At 46.7% G+C, this 16,475-nt stretch overlaps 1 protein-coding gene across 1 annotated transcript; it reads right to left on the bottom strand.

The window, feature by feature from the left end:
• Positions 1-4,673: 4,673 nt before the first annotated feature.
• On the bottom strand, positions 4,674-13,900 carry CLEC17A (C-type lectin domain containing 17A). The gene is made up of 12 exons (XM_045992056.1): positions 13,772-13,900; positions 13,548-13,628; positions 12,125-12,157; positions 11,987-12,037; positions 11,862-11,903; positions 11,654-11,695; positions 10,726-10,866; positions 10,578-10,640; positions 8,834-8,929; positions 8,473-8,624; positions 7,513-7,622; positions 4,674-4,986 (listed from the first exon to the last, which is right to left on the bottom strand). Exons 1-12 carry the CDS (start codon positions 13,809-13,811, stop codon positions 4,854-4,856), a joined length of 984 nt encoding a protein of 327 aa, XP_045848012.1. The 5' UTR covers positions 13,812-13,900; the 3' UTR covers positions 4,674-4,853.
• Positions 13,901-16,475: the final 2,575 nt, after the last annotated feature.

Raw genomic sequence — 16,475 nt, 5'->3', positions numbered from 1 at the left:
CAGAGTCCAGGCTGCAGTTGAGAGCTCTTCCAGAAAGCATTTCCCTGCTGGCACTTCTCACCTGCCATGTGCCAGGCCAGGAGGACTCTGGTGGCAGATGCTGGCCACTGGAAGCTGCTGAATGTGAAGATCAAGGATCTAAGTATGCCATGACCATATCTGCTGTACACAAGATTCCACTCTTGAACTTCAGCAAGAGTTCATGAACCACCAAAATCTAAATGCCTTCAGGGGCACCCGGCTGGCTTAGTTGGCAGAGCATGTGACTCTTGATCCCAGAGTTGTGGCTTCGAGCCCCACACTGGGGGTAGAGATTACTTAAAAATAAAAAAAATTGGGGCGCCTGGGTGGCTCAGTGGGTTAAAGCCTCTCTGCCTTCGGCTCAGGTCATGATCCCAGGGTCCTGGGATCGAATCCCGCATCGGGCTCTCTGCTCAGCAGGGAGCCTGCTTCCTCCTCTCTCTCTCTGCCTGCCTCTCTGCCTACTTGTGATCTCTGTCAAATAAATAAATAAAATCTTTTTTTAAATAAAAATAAATAATTTAAAATAAAAAATTTAAAAATCTTGGGGTTTCCTGGGTGGCTCAGTGGGTTAAGCCTCTGCCTTCAGCTCAGGTCATGGTCTCAGGGTCCTGAGATCAAGCCCCACATCGGGCTTTCTGCTCAGCGGGGAGCCTGCTTCCCCCTCTCTCTCTGCCTGCCCCTCTGCCTACTTGTGATCTCTCTCTCTGTCAAATAAATAAAAATAAAATCTTTTTAAAAATTAAAAATTTTAAAACTTAATAAATAAATAAATGTATGGGCGTGCCTGGATGACTCAGTAGGTTAAGTATCTGACGCTTCATTTTGGCTCAGGTCAGGAACCCAAGGTCCTGGGATTGAGCCCTGTGTTGAGCTCCAAGTTCAACAGGAAGTCAGCTTGAGGTCTCTCTCACTCCCTCTGCCCTTCCCCCTGCTTGCTTCTGTACTTTCTCTCTGCCTCTCCAAATAAATAAATCTTTTTTTAAAAAATTTAAATAAGTAAGGACGCCTGAGTGGCTCAGTCGTTAAGCGTCTGCCTTTGGCTCAGATCATGATCCCAGGGTTCTGGGATTGAGTCCGGCATCAGGCTCCCAGGGAGCCTGCTTCTGTCTCTGCCTGCTGTTCTCCCTGCTTGAGTCCGCTCTCTCGTTCTCTCTATCTCTCTCTTTGACATATAAATAAATAAAATCTTTTTTAAATTTTTAAATAAATAAATGTGTTCATAGGCATTTTTTCTTCTTCAGCTCCAGCTAATAATAACTCCATCTTTCCTGTTGATTAAGTTGAAAACTTTGGAGTAATTCTTTTTTTTTTTAAGATTTTTATTTATTTATTTGACAGAGATCACAGGTAGGCAGAGAGGCAGGCAGAGAGAGAGGAAGGGAAGCAGGCTCCCCATCCCAGGACCCTGGGATCATGACCTGAGCCGAAAGGCAGAGGCTTTAACCCACTGAGCCACCCAGGCGCCTTGGGGTAATTCTTTACTCCTCTCTTTCACACCCCATTATCTGATCCATCCACAAACCCCATTAGCTTGATCTTCAAATAGATTAAATTTCTTCCTAGCTGGTCCCTTTCCTTTCTCACCTGCATTGTCATAATAGTCCCAGGAGAGGCACACAAATTATTATCAGTAGACCCAGAACTCCATTCCTAGTCCCCTACCTCAGCCCAGGATGTCTGTTCCACCACACCACACTTGACCCTTCCCATAAGTGCCAGCCAAGATAAGAGCTACAAGATTGGAGTCTCAGGAATAATTCAAGTTTACAGACAGTCCCTTGAAAGGCGGCAGATGGTGCAGATGGTTCAGAAAGAGATCAAGTATTGTAGGCACAGACTGAGTCCATATAACAGCTCTGCAACTTATTCACTAAATGACAATGGGCAAGCCTCAGTTTCCCCAGCTATAAAATGGGGTTGGTAATTGTTCCAACCTCACAGAGTCATTGTGAAGATTCAGTGGGAGCTGTTGTGTCTATCTAGCATACATGCTTGATAAACTGTGGTTTTTGTTATTTTTATCTACCAAGAATGCCCAACCTTTGCTCTCCTGGACCCAAAGTGGTAAAGGGGACCTCCTTCGCATGTATCTCTCTACCTAAAATTAGACAATCATGAGAGATGTGGAAGGGAGATAGGTTTGAGCCAGGTCCACTGTGGAACGCCCCCAGCATGACTCAAAGACGTGACCACAGCCTCATTTCCCCATTTCTCAACACACTGGGGGAAGATGAAGTTTCCTCTTCTGAGATGCAGAAACTTCCCCTGACCCAGATAAACAGTCACTTGGACCAATGGTCCCCTTGGGTAGAGGGTTTAGAACAGGATGCCACCCCCTCTGCAGTCTGTAGTCTACTTGTAGTTTCAGTACTGGTGAGTTGGGGCAGGTGTGGAGGTGGGAGGAGACAAGTAGAGATGGAACAGGAAATGAGGTGAATGCTAACCTCCCCCCAGCACCCCTCTGCTCAGAACCTCCTTGCCATGATCACCTGCTCTCAGTCAATGCAAGACTTTTTCTAGTCATCAAGGATAGTTGTTGATCAATAAATTGATTGGGTGGCGGGGGGCACCTGGGTGACTCTGCTGGTTAAGCCACTGCCTTCAGCTCAGGTCATGATCCCAGGGTCCTGGAATCGAGTCCTGCATCAGGCTTTCTGCTCAGCAGGGAGCCTGCTTCTCCCCCTCCCCTCTCTGCCTGCCTCTCTGCCTACTTGTGATCTGTCTGTCAAATAAATAAATAAAATCTTTTTTAAAATAAATAAATAAATTGATCAGGGGCACCTGGGTGGCTCAGTGGGTTAAAGCCTCTGCCTTCGGCTCTGGTCATGATCTCAGGGTCCTGGGATGGAGCCCCGCATCAGGCTCTCTGCTCCGCGGGGAGCCTGCTTCCTCCTCTCTCTCTCTCTCTGCCTGCCTCTCTGCCTACTTGTGATCTCTGTCTGTCAAGTAAATAAATAAAATCTTTTAAAAAAAATAAAAAAATAAAAAAATAAATTGATCGGTTTGGAGAATGTCTATCTACCTTTGGATACAATTCTGGGATTGTCCAAAGGGATTTCCATGTCGACTTCTGTTCAGCCCCCTAGGGGGTGCTTCCCATTGTCATAATCACTGGAGGAGCACCAGTCAACTAATAGGTATTAGAGGCTGAACTGCATCTCCCCCAAAATTCAAGTGTTGAAGTCCTAACCCCAGTATGTCAAGAATATGACTGTATTTTGAGGTAGGGTCTTTGAAGAGGTAACTGATGAAAATGAAGTTATTACAATGGGCCCTAATCTGATATGACCTTCCATAAAAGGAAGACATTAGGACACAGATACAGACAAGGGGAAGTCCATGTGAAGACATGGGGAGAAGAAGGTCATCTAGAAGTCAAGGAGAGACACCTCACCAGAAACCAAGCTCTTCAACACCTTGATCTCAGACATCAGCCTCCAGAACAGTGAGACAATAAATTTCTCTCATTTAAGTCTGTGGTGCTTTATTATGGAAGTCCCAGAAAACCAACACAGTGGCCAAGGACCACACCGTGCGCTGACATTTTGAGTTCTAACATTGCAAGAACTGATAGCCCAGCAAGGTCTGCTCAGAAGTAAAGTGAAATACTTCCTCAAAGATCTTTACAAATGATCTTTACAAACAGCCTAAAGGCACAGGCGGGTAGATAGCTCTGCTGCAGTCCTGGGAATCTGACCACACACTGGGTGCCTTTCAGCTGGTCTGCCTTTCTAGAAGTTTCATAGGACATATCTTGGCGGAGGCCTGATTCTGCCACATAGGTTAGGCAAACCATACCTGAGACCTTGAGAAAGTTGCCTGTCAAGAATAATTTTTCCCCACCTGCTTCCCAGAAGCTGCTCCACATCAGGCAGGCTCCCCTACTGGGAGCCCTGTCCAGTCACACCATGGTCCAGAGGAGTCAGGGAGTTTTCAGCTCCAACTCAGTCATTGTCAGACCCAGAGCCCCCAGACCAGCACTGCTTCCTAAGAGCCATAATCACGGACTTGGTGAGTTTCCTCAGACCCCAGAACTGGGAGACCATCTCTAAGACCTCTTCCCTCTCCAGTAAACTACCTGCTACAGACTGCATTACGGGCCCTCGCCCAATTCATTTGTCAAATCTGAACCCACAGTGTGATGGGCCTTTGGGAGGTGATTAGGGCATGGGGGTAGAATTCTTGTGTCCTTATAACAGGGACCCTAGAGAGCTCTCACCTCTTCCAGCATGGGAGAACACGGCAAGAGAATGGCCATCTATGAATCACAAAGTGGACCCTCGTTACACACTACACGTTGATCTTGGACGTCCCAGCTTCCAGAATTTCAATAAATAAATCTCTGTTGTTTATAAGCCATCCGGTTTAGTTTTTTGGTGCAGCAGCCTGACAAACTAAGACACCATCCTATTGAAGAAGCCCACTGGGCACCAGGGTGGTTCAGTCAGTTAAGCGTCTGCCTTCAGTTCAAGTCGAGATCCCAGGGTCCTGGGATCAAGCCCCGTGTGGGGCTCCGTGCTCAGCAGGGGAGTCTATTTCTCCCTCTGCCTCTGCCGCTGCTTGTGCGCATTCTCTCTTGCTTACTGTCTCTCCCAAATAAATAAATAAAATCTTAGGGAAAAAAAAAGAACAAGCCCTCAAATCTTCTTCCTAGAAATGCTCCCACTTGCGCCCAAGGGGCCTTGCAATATCCAAGCTCCTGGTTCCATCTTAGCTATATCCATGTCGGCTCATGGAAAGGCAGTCTTCTGTGGAAGGGCAGAAGGTTCTTTCCCCCAAGAGCCAAGGAGCACTGGGTAAAGAGTCACACCCACCCTCAGCTGTGAGGTTCAACAGGAACATTTCCGCTCACAGATCCAATATGTAGTCTTGTCACAAGAGAGGTCATTCCAGGTGCCACCTTTGTTCATGCTGGCACAGTCCTCCTCAAAGATGTTGTTGGGTTCCTCTGGGTCCCAAAAGCTGGAGGGAGGAAAAGTGGGCATGGGGAGGGATGAATAGGTGGAGCTCAGGGGGGTTTTCCGAGCATCGTATGTGATACTGTGACAGTGGATACATGATGTCACACATTTGTCAAAACCAGTAGAATGGAGGAAAAAAAAAAACAGTAGAATGCACAGCACTTAGAGTAAACCCTAATGTAAATGATGGTCTTTAGTCCATAATAATGTATCCATATTGGTTCATCGCTTGTAGCAAATGTGCCACACAAAATGCAAGAGGTTAATAATAGAGGAAACTGTGTGCAGGAAAGAAGGAACATAGGAAACATTTCTCTGTACCTTCTACTCAAATCTTCTGCAAAAAACAAAGTCTATTAATTAAAGAAAGAATATGGCTGGGGCAGGGGAGAGGAGGAAAGGCCTTCATGGTTCAAAGTCTCTTCCATCCTAATCATCTCTTCAGCTTTTCAGAATTACCTGAAGCTACCACATTATCCCCTTCACCCCAGCTTGTCCCCTTAACTCAGCCCCACCTCCCTGCTCGCAGGGGATAATCTCCTGCTCCTGAATCCCTTTCCTGCATCTGGTCAGTTTCTGCCTCTTACAAAGAACCCTTCCTTCGCCCCTGCAATCCTCCCAACTTTCCAGGTATTGTCGTGTCTTAGATCACATTCCCTTAAAGCAGAGCCTGATTTGGTGATTTAGGTGCATGGGATTTATTAAGGGGTGCTCTCAGGAGAGGACTGGGAGAAGCAGGATGGGGCAGGGGGAGGCATTGAGCCGGGATGTGGGTTCAGTCTGATCTAGCCCCAGCCTGATCTGACAGGGAGCTCGGGAATATGAATAGCACCACCGAGTTATCTCAGTGTGTCACAAGGGATCCAGGCTTCTCTCAGCCACTCACTGGCTATGGGCTGACCCCACTGGGAGTGGAGTAACCTAGCTGAGCAGGCTCCCATTCCCCTGAGGACAACTCTCTGGGAGAGCATAACCCTGAGCCTTTAGCAGTTAGTGCCCCCTGCTGGGGGAGGGCTGCACCAGCCCATATGAGGAGTCAGCGGAGCACGCACAGCATCACAGTTTGCCTTCTCTATTCACAGAGCTGTGTCTTCCTCCAGGAATTTTGTTTGTTTGTTTGTTTGTTTGTTTGTTTGTTTTAAGGCTTATTTATTTATTTCAGAAGGAGAGACAGAGAGCATGAGCAGGAGAGGCAGAGGAAGAGGGAGAGACAATCTCAAGCAGATTTCAAACTGAGTGTGGAATCAGACAGGGGGTTCAGTCTCACAACCCTGAGATCATGACCTGAGCTGAAACCAAGAGTCAGATGTTTAACCAATTGTGCCACCTAGGTGCCCCATTCTTCCAGGAATCTTTAATAAAAAATGAGATCCCCATCAGGACACTAATATCTCTAATATATAAATAGTCCTTAGAAATCAATAAGAAAAAAAAATCCCAATATGGGAAGCCTGTGTGACTCAGTCAGCTAAACGTCTGCCTTTGGCTCCGGTCATGATCCCAGAGTCCTGGGACTGAGTCCTGTGTCGGGCTCCCTGCTCAGTGGGGAGCCCATTTCTCCCTCTGTCTGCCGCTCCCCTTGCTTATGTTCACGTTCTCTCTCTCTCTCTGACAAATAAATAAATAAAATATTTTTTAAATCCCAATATAAAAATATACCAATGATATGAATAAACATGTCACAGAAAAGTTAATACCTGTGGCTATTAAACGTATGAGAAGATACCCCATCTCAGGCATTAAAAGAGAAATGCAAATTAATACTATATTGGGATTCCATTTTCACCTATAATTAAGCTATCAAAAATTACAAAAGCTTGATGAACTCTTGAAGAAGAAAAGCACAGTCAAGTCAGTGAAAGAATAAATTGGTATAACCACTATGAGGGGCAGTTTGTTAACATTTACTTAAAATACAAATACATACACTCCTTGAAAAAGTAAAGTATAATGGCTAAGAGTATAGACTTTAAAGCTACATTGGTTGGCACTGCCACCTGCTAGCTCTCTGACCCGAGGTAGGTTGTTTAACCTCTCTGTGCCTCAGTCTCCTCATCTTGAAAATGGATAATGATAAGAAAATGGAAAATGACAAGAAATAAGATAAAATAAAATGGAGTTGATAACAGTACTTTCCTTACAGGATTATTAAAAAGATTAAACAAATGGGTTAATGTATGTAAAGTCCAGAGAATCAGAGACAGACACAGAGATCCTGCTCATCCTCTTGGCATATCAAAAACTTCCTCTTCCTCCTGCCCCTGTCACCACCCTTCCTTTGTTTTTTCCCCCTTACCCACTGACCTGGGGACCTGATGTATTGAGCAGTTGTGCCAAAAGGAGGAGATGTTGCAATGGAAAATTGCAAAGGAACATTTAAAAGGTACAGGGACCAGAAGCCCTATCCGCAAAAAAGCACCCTTGGGCCTCCTCTATCCACCCTCGACTGGGATTCTAGAGAATCTTTTGGCTCTAACTGTACAAAGACCCACAGGGAGCAGAGACCCCAAGAGCCCTCAATACTTGCCTCAGAGTGACAGGTGACCCATCCAGCCACTTCCAGTCCCCTTCACGGTCCCTGTCATTCAGCCCCAGCCAGTATACCCGTGGAGAGCCATGAGCCTTAGCCACAAAGTTCTGCAAGTACAAACTCCATTCAGCCATCAGTTTAATTACATCAAATATAAGTAGTCTAAAAACACCAATGAAGAGCTAGAAATTGTCAGATTGAATTTAAAAAATAAGATCCAACTATATTCTGTCTACAAGAAATCCACTTGAAAATAATGACACAGATAAAATAAAATGATGGGGAAAGATAAGCCATGCAAACATCTGGGCTCAAATCCCAGCTCTGACACTCGCTAGTTGTAATTGACCACAGGCAAGTTTCTTAAATGTACTGTGCCTCAGTTTCCTCATCTATAAAGTACAAATAATATGTACTATGTACAAAGCATTTTGCTATCTAATCATGGTAGCCTCAAATCATTGCAATTGCTTACAAAATGCCAATTATCCTCCACAGGTGGTTTTATTTCCCTACCACCTAAAAGCATAGGAGGACCCATGTGACTTGCTTTGTGAGTACAAGTAAGTGGAAGCTTTCAGAGTTGCCTCTTCTATTTTCATCATTGAGCTACAGGGACTGTCTGTTACTTCAGCATAACATAACCTCTCCTGACTCACACACTAACCTACAGGGTTGTAACTATGTTAATGTAAGATATAAGATGTTTGGAATAGAGCCTGGAGAATAGAAAGTGCTAAGAGATATCCATTATTATATCTCCAGGTTAGAGAGAAAACTGAGACTCAGCATAAGGAACACAAACAGGATTTAAACTCAAGTAGGGCATGTCCTCACAACCTTGCTATTAAAAAAAAGTCTTAATGGCCCTAAAGCAATTCTAATTTCTCTCCATCCAGACCAAGGAAGGATATGTGAATCCCACTGATTCTCAAGGGCTTGGAAGGGATGGATCACCTGTTCAGCAAAGCTACTGATGATGACCAAGTGAGAATAATTCTCCTGGCAGAACTTCCGGGCTTCATCCCATGACTTGGTGGTTGGGGAGAAGTAGTAACACTTTCCTTCAAAGGGGACCCAACCCTCTGGGCAGGTGACCCTGGTACAATCTGGAGACAGAACAGAATGCTATCAGAATGGCCCCAGAGCCAGGGTCATGCACGTGCTGTGCCATATAGAGCTGTGCAGGCTGTGTACTGCTCAACTCCAGGTAGCACCATTCAGATAGACTGCAGTGTGAATCACCCCCATGGATTTGTGCAATGTGCCAGCTCCGTCATGCCCCCCATCTCAGGGCAGTTCCCCAAGTCCCACTCACCTAATAACCCCCGAAGTTCTAGGAGGGACTGGTTGGTGTTAGTTCTTATGTGGTCAATGTCTTTCTTCAGGCCAGCTATCCCTGCCATGCCAGTCACTGTTAGCAGACATAGGCTGGAAGATTAGAAACCCAAATCCCCATCTACCCACCCACCCACCAATGACTGCAAACACACAAGACAGAAGCAAGATCAGTGCTCCCCACTGCACCCTCTTTCTAGTAAGTGGTGCTAGAACTCAAAATGACATGTGCAGTGCCTAGAGAGGGTCCTAGAGTGGCTCAGAGGAGGGATTGATCTCTGGGCCTTGGGGAAGATTGGAGATGGTGGACTTCCTGGAGGAGATGGGTTTTGAAGGAAGATGGTGACTCAGTATCTGTGAACAGAAGAGGGAGGCTCCACAGGGAGGGGCCGCCTTGGAAACCAAGGTACAGAGGCAAGTGTGTTGGGGAAGGCTGCTGTAGTAGAGATCAAGGTGAATCTCAAGGAGCTAAAGCTCAAAATAGGGTGAGGTCTGATGTCCAGGTCCTTGAATGCTAAGCCAAGAGTTTCGTGTTGGACTCTGGGCAGTGAGAAGCCATCACTAGGCTTTGAGCAGAACAGTGGCTTGATCTGAGATGTGCAGAGAAGGCATGCACATAGAATGGTACAATTTTCAGACTTCAACAAACATGGTGAAGGCCATGTCAACCCAGAAGACTTTGCTACAACTAATGCGTGTATTCTCCCTACTCTCACACTAACATGCCCTCTTCCAGCTTGACACCCTTCCCTCTTGCTCACTGCCATTCCCATCCATCTCCAGGTCTAGTCACTTTTATCTCCTAAAACTTTCTGCTCCACCCACTTCTCTCCATCCTCATGGCCACAACTCTCATTCAAGCCATCATCACCTCTCACCTGTTCAACTGCACCATCCTCCTCCCTTGTACTTATGATGTTGCCTCCTACCACTGGACTTTTGCATACACCTGAAACCCTCAACATCTTACTTGATTAATTTTTTCTCTTCTCTCACTCAACTATATCACTCTTTTCCTAGAGAAGCCCTTATTGACCCTCCCAAAGATAAGGTCAAGATCCCTAATTAGATTTTTTTCATAGAATGATTTTTCTTTGGACAATTCATTGAGATTTGAAATTTTATACTCATTTGAGTGATAATTTGGTAAATGGTTCTCAATACCTGACTGTGCTGTCCAACAGAAATAAAATAGAAACCACATACATAATTTTAAATGTTCTAATGGCCACATTTTCAGAGTCAAAAGAATGAGGCAAAATTAATTTGAATGTTATTTCTTTACTTATCCCAATATATCCAAAGTATAATTTCAATGGGTAATCAATATTAAAGATTATTGTTATTAATATTGTTGAGATATCTTACATTCTTTTTTGTACCAAGTCTTTGACATTGGTGTGTATTTCACAATTACAGTGCATCTCAGTTCAGAATGACTACATTACAAGAGCTCAATAGCCAGTGACTCAAGACTAATGGCCACCATATTGGGTGGTGGACTCACCACCCAATATGACTCACATGTACGTGCACACACACACACACACACACTCCACAAAAAACAGGAACTCTGCCTGAGGTGTTCACTACCCTACCTATGCCCCAACACCTAACACAAGTCTTGGCAAAGATGGGATTGGAAGTGGTCTTGGAGTTGGGTTTGAGGGCTCACATTGAGTGTTCAATACGCATGGGAAGAAGGGACAATTGGAACCACTTACCATTTGCTTGCCATGCCATCTGCTGAAAGGTTAATATCTTCAGCTCTTCCACCATCTCCTGGTCTATGAGGAAGAATCCATCTTGAGCCCAAATCCTCCCATGCCCAATGCTCAGTTTCTCCCCATGCCCCATCCTCTTCCTACTCACACTTAATCAGGGTCACAGCCAGACCAGTGCAGCCCAGGACCAGGGACACCACCACCAGCAGGCACAGGTACACCACCAGTCTCTCCTCCTGATAGCATCCAGGACACCTGGACTTCTGACTGAGTTGGGATACTGAAGTTACTGGGGGATGAGGATGGGGACAGAGAGACCAGTATTAGTGCTTCAGAGAGTGAGGAAGAGACACTTGAGCCTCTCTCCAAAAGCAGAGAGACAGAGATCCATGGTCACGACTGTATTACCAGATGGGGTCAGCAAGAGGGGTCAGGGGAAAAAAACCATGAAGAAGCCCAGAAAAGCACTTACTGTGCTCCGGGGCCACCCCTTCCCCAAATGTAGCCCCTCCCCATCTCCAAATGAAGCCACATCTCCATTCCTATCTCCATTTCCAAATCCAGCACCATCACCATAACCTAACACAACTACAACCTAACCTAGAACACTAAAGAGAAATTACTGTGTGCCAAGCAACCTCTCACATCCTTGTTATCTTATTGGATCCTCTCCCTTATTATATAGATGTAATTATTATTCCCAGTTTGCAAATAAGTAACCTGAGGGCTTGGAGAGGTCATGCATGACTTGGGCCCAGCACTGCTTCAAACATTTATGATGCATTTCTTATCCTCTTCAGCAGCCCCTGCCCAAGCTGCTCCCCATTCTAGGACCTTTGCATCAGGGGCAGAGAATGTTTCCCATACCTTATGCAAGTAGGAGGTGGGACCTAAAAATTATCAGCCAGGCACCCTGCATCCCTCAGAGTCTGGTCTAGACTCAGAGGGGAGAAGCTTCTGAAAGGACACATTTCTCTGCCCCCAGGGTCTTCCTCTGTGGCTAGAGGTCTGACTCAAGCATACGTGCGACCATGAGAGGGAATATAGGGATCCACAGGGAGGGCATGAGTACTTACTAGCTAGGGATGGCTGGAATGGAGGATCCTCCAGATTGACACCTGGGGAGAAAGGGGGAAAAAGGTTGATTCAAAAGTTGCTGGGGAAAAAAAGCTGCTGAAAGACTCTGTCTTCCAAGATCAACACCTCCCTCATCCCATCGGATTTGTTCTCTAATCAGAATTGGGGAACTGGAGGGAAGACTTCCAGGTGTCTCCCACAGCTCACCCAGTTGAGGAGATGTTCGGGGGACAGGGGTGAGGTCCAGGCCTAGAAGGGGTCAGAAAGACAATTGTTATGCAGACCAGGGCTTCATCCAGGAAAGCCAAAAGACCCCAGCCCTAGATTCTCACCTTTGATCTTTGGGAACTTGCAGGGAAGTGGGGGGTTCTCTGTATTATTTCCTGGGGGGAGGGGGAAGAATGGTTGCTCAGTCCCAGAGCAGGACAAAGCCAGCACTGGGTCTCCTTGTACCCCCAACCCCAGCTCACCTGCCCTTGGAGGCCTGGGTGGAGCCATTGAATCTGCAGAAGAGAAGTTCAGGATTAGAGCGGGTATGAGGGTCGGAAACAGATCAGAGGCAGGGATGGAACCAGGACTGGGATGAAATGGAAAGCTAGGGATAGGGTTGAGCATAAGAATGGAATTAGGGACAGGGATGGGGACAGGGTTAAGACAGAATGACCAACCATCCTGGATCATCCAGGACTTGCCCAGTTTTAAAACTGGAAGCCCCACATCCCAGGAAATCACTCAGTCCTGGGCAAACTGGGACAATTGTTTACCCTAAGTTAAAGACGGGTGAGTTTGGGCTAGTGTTGGAGTCAAGGCTGTGATTGGGATGAGAATGGGGTTGAAGATGGGTTGGGGACAGTGATGGACATGGCAGTAGGGTCATGAGTCAGGATGTGATGGAGATAAAGATGGGACTGGAGTTGCACTGAGGTAGGGGGAAGAAGTTACAGTTAGGTTTTAGTTCTGTTGGAGTAGGGTGATGACTTTGGATTTGGAAATAAAGATGGGGTAGAGAATTGGGCTGCAATTAGAGATGGGGAGGAGGCTAACTTTAGGGGAGGAGTACTACTGTTGGTCAGATGGTGAAGTCAACTGCATTGGTACCAAGTGGGACCTGGGAGACAGACAAACCGCCAAGCAAGTTCACCTCCTCCTCCATCTGAGTCCCATGGTGCTTAGGAACATCCCAGGTTGGTCTGACTCTGGATTAAGAAGTGGAGCATGCAGTGCCTCACCCCACATGGAATGGCCCCTCTTCAAGGACACCAACACAGCAGTCAACCCTCAGAGGCCCTAGTGGGATTTGGCTCAGGGAAACCACAAAGCCTTCACTTTTTTTTAAGTCTTCACTTTTATACCCACTTAATCAGATTCTTGTTGAGTCCCAGGCCAGGCATGAAGCACCCAAGTCTAAGATCTAGGTCAATCTGGGCCCAGAATGTGAATGGGAGGTTGCTGGGGAGCCACTGGTCCACTCACAGTTTTATGAAACACCAGCTTTCATGTCTCAGGACCTTTACAACCCACCAGTTCTCTACTGGACATCTCTTCCTAACAAACTCCAACTCATACCTCAAGTCCCACTCCAATAGCCCCCCCTCTAAGGCCAATCCTCCCACCACTCAATTCCCCCTGGAGATTTCCCCATTCTCTTTGTCCCTCCCTTCTCAGACCTGCTCCCCTGAGGCTGTGCCCAGAACTGCCTCTCCCCTCACACAGAGATCCTCAAGGGCAGCCGGAGATACAGATACTCCCACCAACATAGTGCCTGGCATGATCTGGGTACACAGGAGGCTCACTGTGTGTCCATAATGTCCAGCTAACATCCCCTGAGGACCGTGATTCCCCCAGGCTACGAAACACACATTCCTTCACCCGGCCTCAGAGAAGTCATCTTACCTGGCTTGGGAGGAAGGTCCTTGTAGGGTGGCGCCATATTCTCATAGTCATCACCATCATCCTCCTCCTCCTCTCTGGTCCCTTCCAGATGAAAAGCAGGTGAGAGTTCAGCCCATTCCCTCCTCTGTCCCTCAGGCCCCTGTTTCCAGCCACAGGGTGGGGAATACTGTAATCTGGGTCCCAACCATCCCTGACCCCCAGCTCAAGCCTGGCCAGGGCCATACCTGGCAGGTACTGGTTCCCAGAGTTGGTATACATGTACATGGCTGCAGCTAACACAGGATCCTAAGAGGCAGAGCCAGGGATGGACGGCTTCTGCCTCCTATGCCTCCTGCCCAGATGCCTGGGGCTTCTCTCAGTTCCTTTTTTCATCAAAAGTCACGTACATGCAAATCCACCTTAAGGGGAACCACCGAAACCACACACACACACACACACACACACACACTCTCTCTCTCTCTCTCTCTCTCTCTCTCTCACACACACACACACACACACACACACACACACACACCCCTTTTTCCCAGTTTGGATTCATGCACAGATGTGACAATGACAGCAAGCCCTGCATTCGAGAACCAGGCCCTGGGTGGAAAAGATGGATAAGCTCCTTCCTTCATAGAACTTTCCATCAAGACACTGAACTAGCCTAAACATAGAAATAAACAAATACGGTTTGGTTTTTTATTTTATTTCCAGCAGTCACTAAGCATTATTTAAAAATAAAATGAAGTAATGGGACAGGATAGGGGCCAATGTAGAGATATAAAAAAGATATAAAGAGATCTCCTGGAAGTGACATTTGCAACAAAATGTTGACATGATAGGTGCTAAGTACTCCCGCATTCCACAGTGAGGTCAGAGGATGCTGGCTCAGTTCTCTCTGACCACGTAAGGACAGCAAGCACGTATTATCTCACAGTTTCTGTGGCTTGGAGTTCAAGAGTAGCTTGTCTGCGTGTTTCTGCCTCAGGACCTCTCATATGCAGTCAAGAGGCTCCCTGGGGCTGGGGTCTCTAACCGCTGGGCTCCAGCTGAAGGATCTGCTTCCAAGATGAAGTGCTCTCCAGCGGCTGATTGAGCATCCCCCACAGTGTGGCAGAGGCCAAGATGGAAGCCATTGAGCCCTTTTATGATTTAGCCACCCAAGTCACAAACTATATCCTCTACTATTCTTTTCACCTGGACCAGCTCAGAGTCATGGCGGGAGACAACACGAGGGTATTAACAACAGGATGTAAGGATCACTGGGGCTGGTCTCCACTGTCATATACACAGAACTTGCAAAGGCAAGCTTTTCACCCTGAGCTTGTCACTGACTGGAAGTTATTTAAAAAGTGAAAATTAAAGACAAAAGTCTGTTCACCCCATGGGTAAAGCAAGGGATGAGGTTTTGACTCATATCTAAAACAGCAAGAAGCAAAAGCATGGACTTGGAGGGGAAGGTCTGCAAGAAGAGTGGCTGCTTCTTTCAGTTCAGCACAGATGTGGGAATTTCCTGTGAGCCAAGTGAAGGCGGCAGAATAACCGGGCTGGAGCGCTTTGGAGAACTATTCCCAAGAGGGAGCCTGCCTGTGCTTCTCCAGAGGACCGCCATCAGCCTTTGGGGCCAGTGGCCTTAGGATCATGCATCAGTCCTCTCTTCTCTCATTCCATGACTCTGGCAAATTGAATTTTTAGAAGATGGCAGCGGGGGCATCTGGATGGCTCAGTGGTTAAGCGTCTGTCTTTGGCTCAGGTCATGATCTCAGGGTCCTGGGATCAAGCCCCGCAGCAGGATCCTTTCTCACCGGGAAGCCTGCTTCTCCCTCTCCTACTCCACCTGCTTGTGTTCCCTCTCTTGCTGTGTCCTCTCTCAAATAAATAAGTAAAATCTTTTTAAAAGAAAGAAGAAGAAGGCTGCAACAGTATCTCTTTGTGCTACATGTTCTTATGCAATGTGGCCTTGCCACTCTGTCAAGAAGTAGAGTCCAGGGACTACTGTCACTTGACTACTGTCACCCAACTCTTGATCTCAGCTCAGGTCTGTGATCTCACAGTTATGAGTTCAGGTCCCACATTGGGCTCCATGTTGGGTGTACAACCTACTTTTAAAAAAAATTTTTTTTTTAATTAAAAGAAGTAGAGTCCTGTTCTCCTCCCCTTGAATCTGGGATGATGTTAGTGATTCTCTTATAACCGACAGAATGTAGTGGAAGTGATAGCTGGCATGCAGCCTCCACCTAGCTGTCAGAACACACACTCCCTGCCACCATGTCGTGAGGAAGCCCAAGCCACATCGAGGCAACCCACTCAACAGTCCCGGCTGAGGCCAGACTTCAAGTCATCCCAGCTTAGGTCCCAGGCATATGAGTGAAGGCACCTCTTGATGTTTCCAGACCCCAGGACAGTAGAGTCACCTCCAGCCCACTGATTCTTCCCATCTGAGGCGCCAGAACATTGTGGAGCAGAAACCAGCTCTCCTATAGAAACTGTGAACATACTGAAGTGTTTGTTGTTGTTGCTGTTGTTGTTTTTGCCACTAAGTTTGGGGTGATTTGTTTGATAGCCTAGATATTGGAAATCTGGCAAATCTGTTAGAAAATTCTGGTTAGCTCTATCTTCATGATATACCCAACATCTGAGCCAGGCTCACCTCCCAGTCTGACCTTCAGCAGCTTTCACTGGGATTACAATAATAGCCTCCACCTGGTCTGCCTGCTTCTGCCTTCTTCCACATAGCGGGACCCATAGAAGCAGACAGGTGGTCGCCAGAGGCAGGAGGAAGAGAACATTGGGTAGATGTTGGTTAAGGGGCATAAAGTTTCAGTTCTGTAAGATGAGTAAATTCTGGAGGGTTGGTGTACAAGAATGTGTACTGTGTACTCGAAATTCACTGTAAGGGTAGATCTTGAATCTTCTATGAAAGAAAGAAAGAGAGGAAGGAAG

This window comes from Meles meles, chromosome 20, assembly GCF_922984935.1.
Source record: "Meles meles chromosome 20, mMelMel3.1 paternal haplotype, whole genome shotgun sequence".
Taxonomy (NCBI): Eukaryota; Metazoa; Chordata; class Mammalia; order Carnivora; family Mustelidae; genus Meles; species Meles meles.
This window is presented reverse-complemented; position numbering and strand designations above follow the sequence as displayed.

Excerpts from the sequence above, each read along its gene's own strand:
- CLEC17A (XM_045992056.1), bottom strand. The coding sequence starts at position 13,811 with ATGTACATGTATACCAACTCTGGGAACCAGTACCTGCCAG. Across the intron at positions 12,158-13,547 it reads GGACCTTCCTCCCAAGCCAG|ATTCAATGGCTCCACCCAGG; the intron begins GTAAGATGACTT and ends TCTCTTCTGCAG. Across the intron at positions 12,038-12,124 it reads ACCCAGGCCTCCAAGGGCAG|GAAATAATACAGAGAACCCC; the intron begins GTGAGCTGGGGT and ends CCCTCCCCCCAG.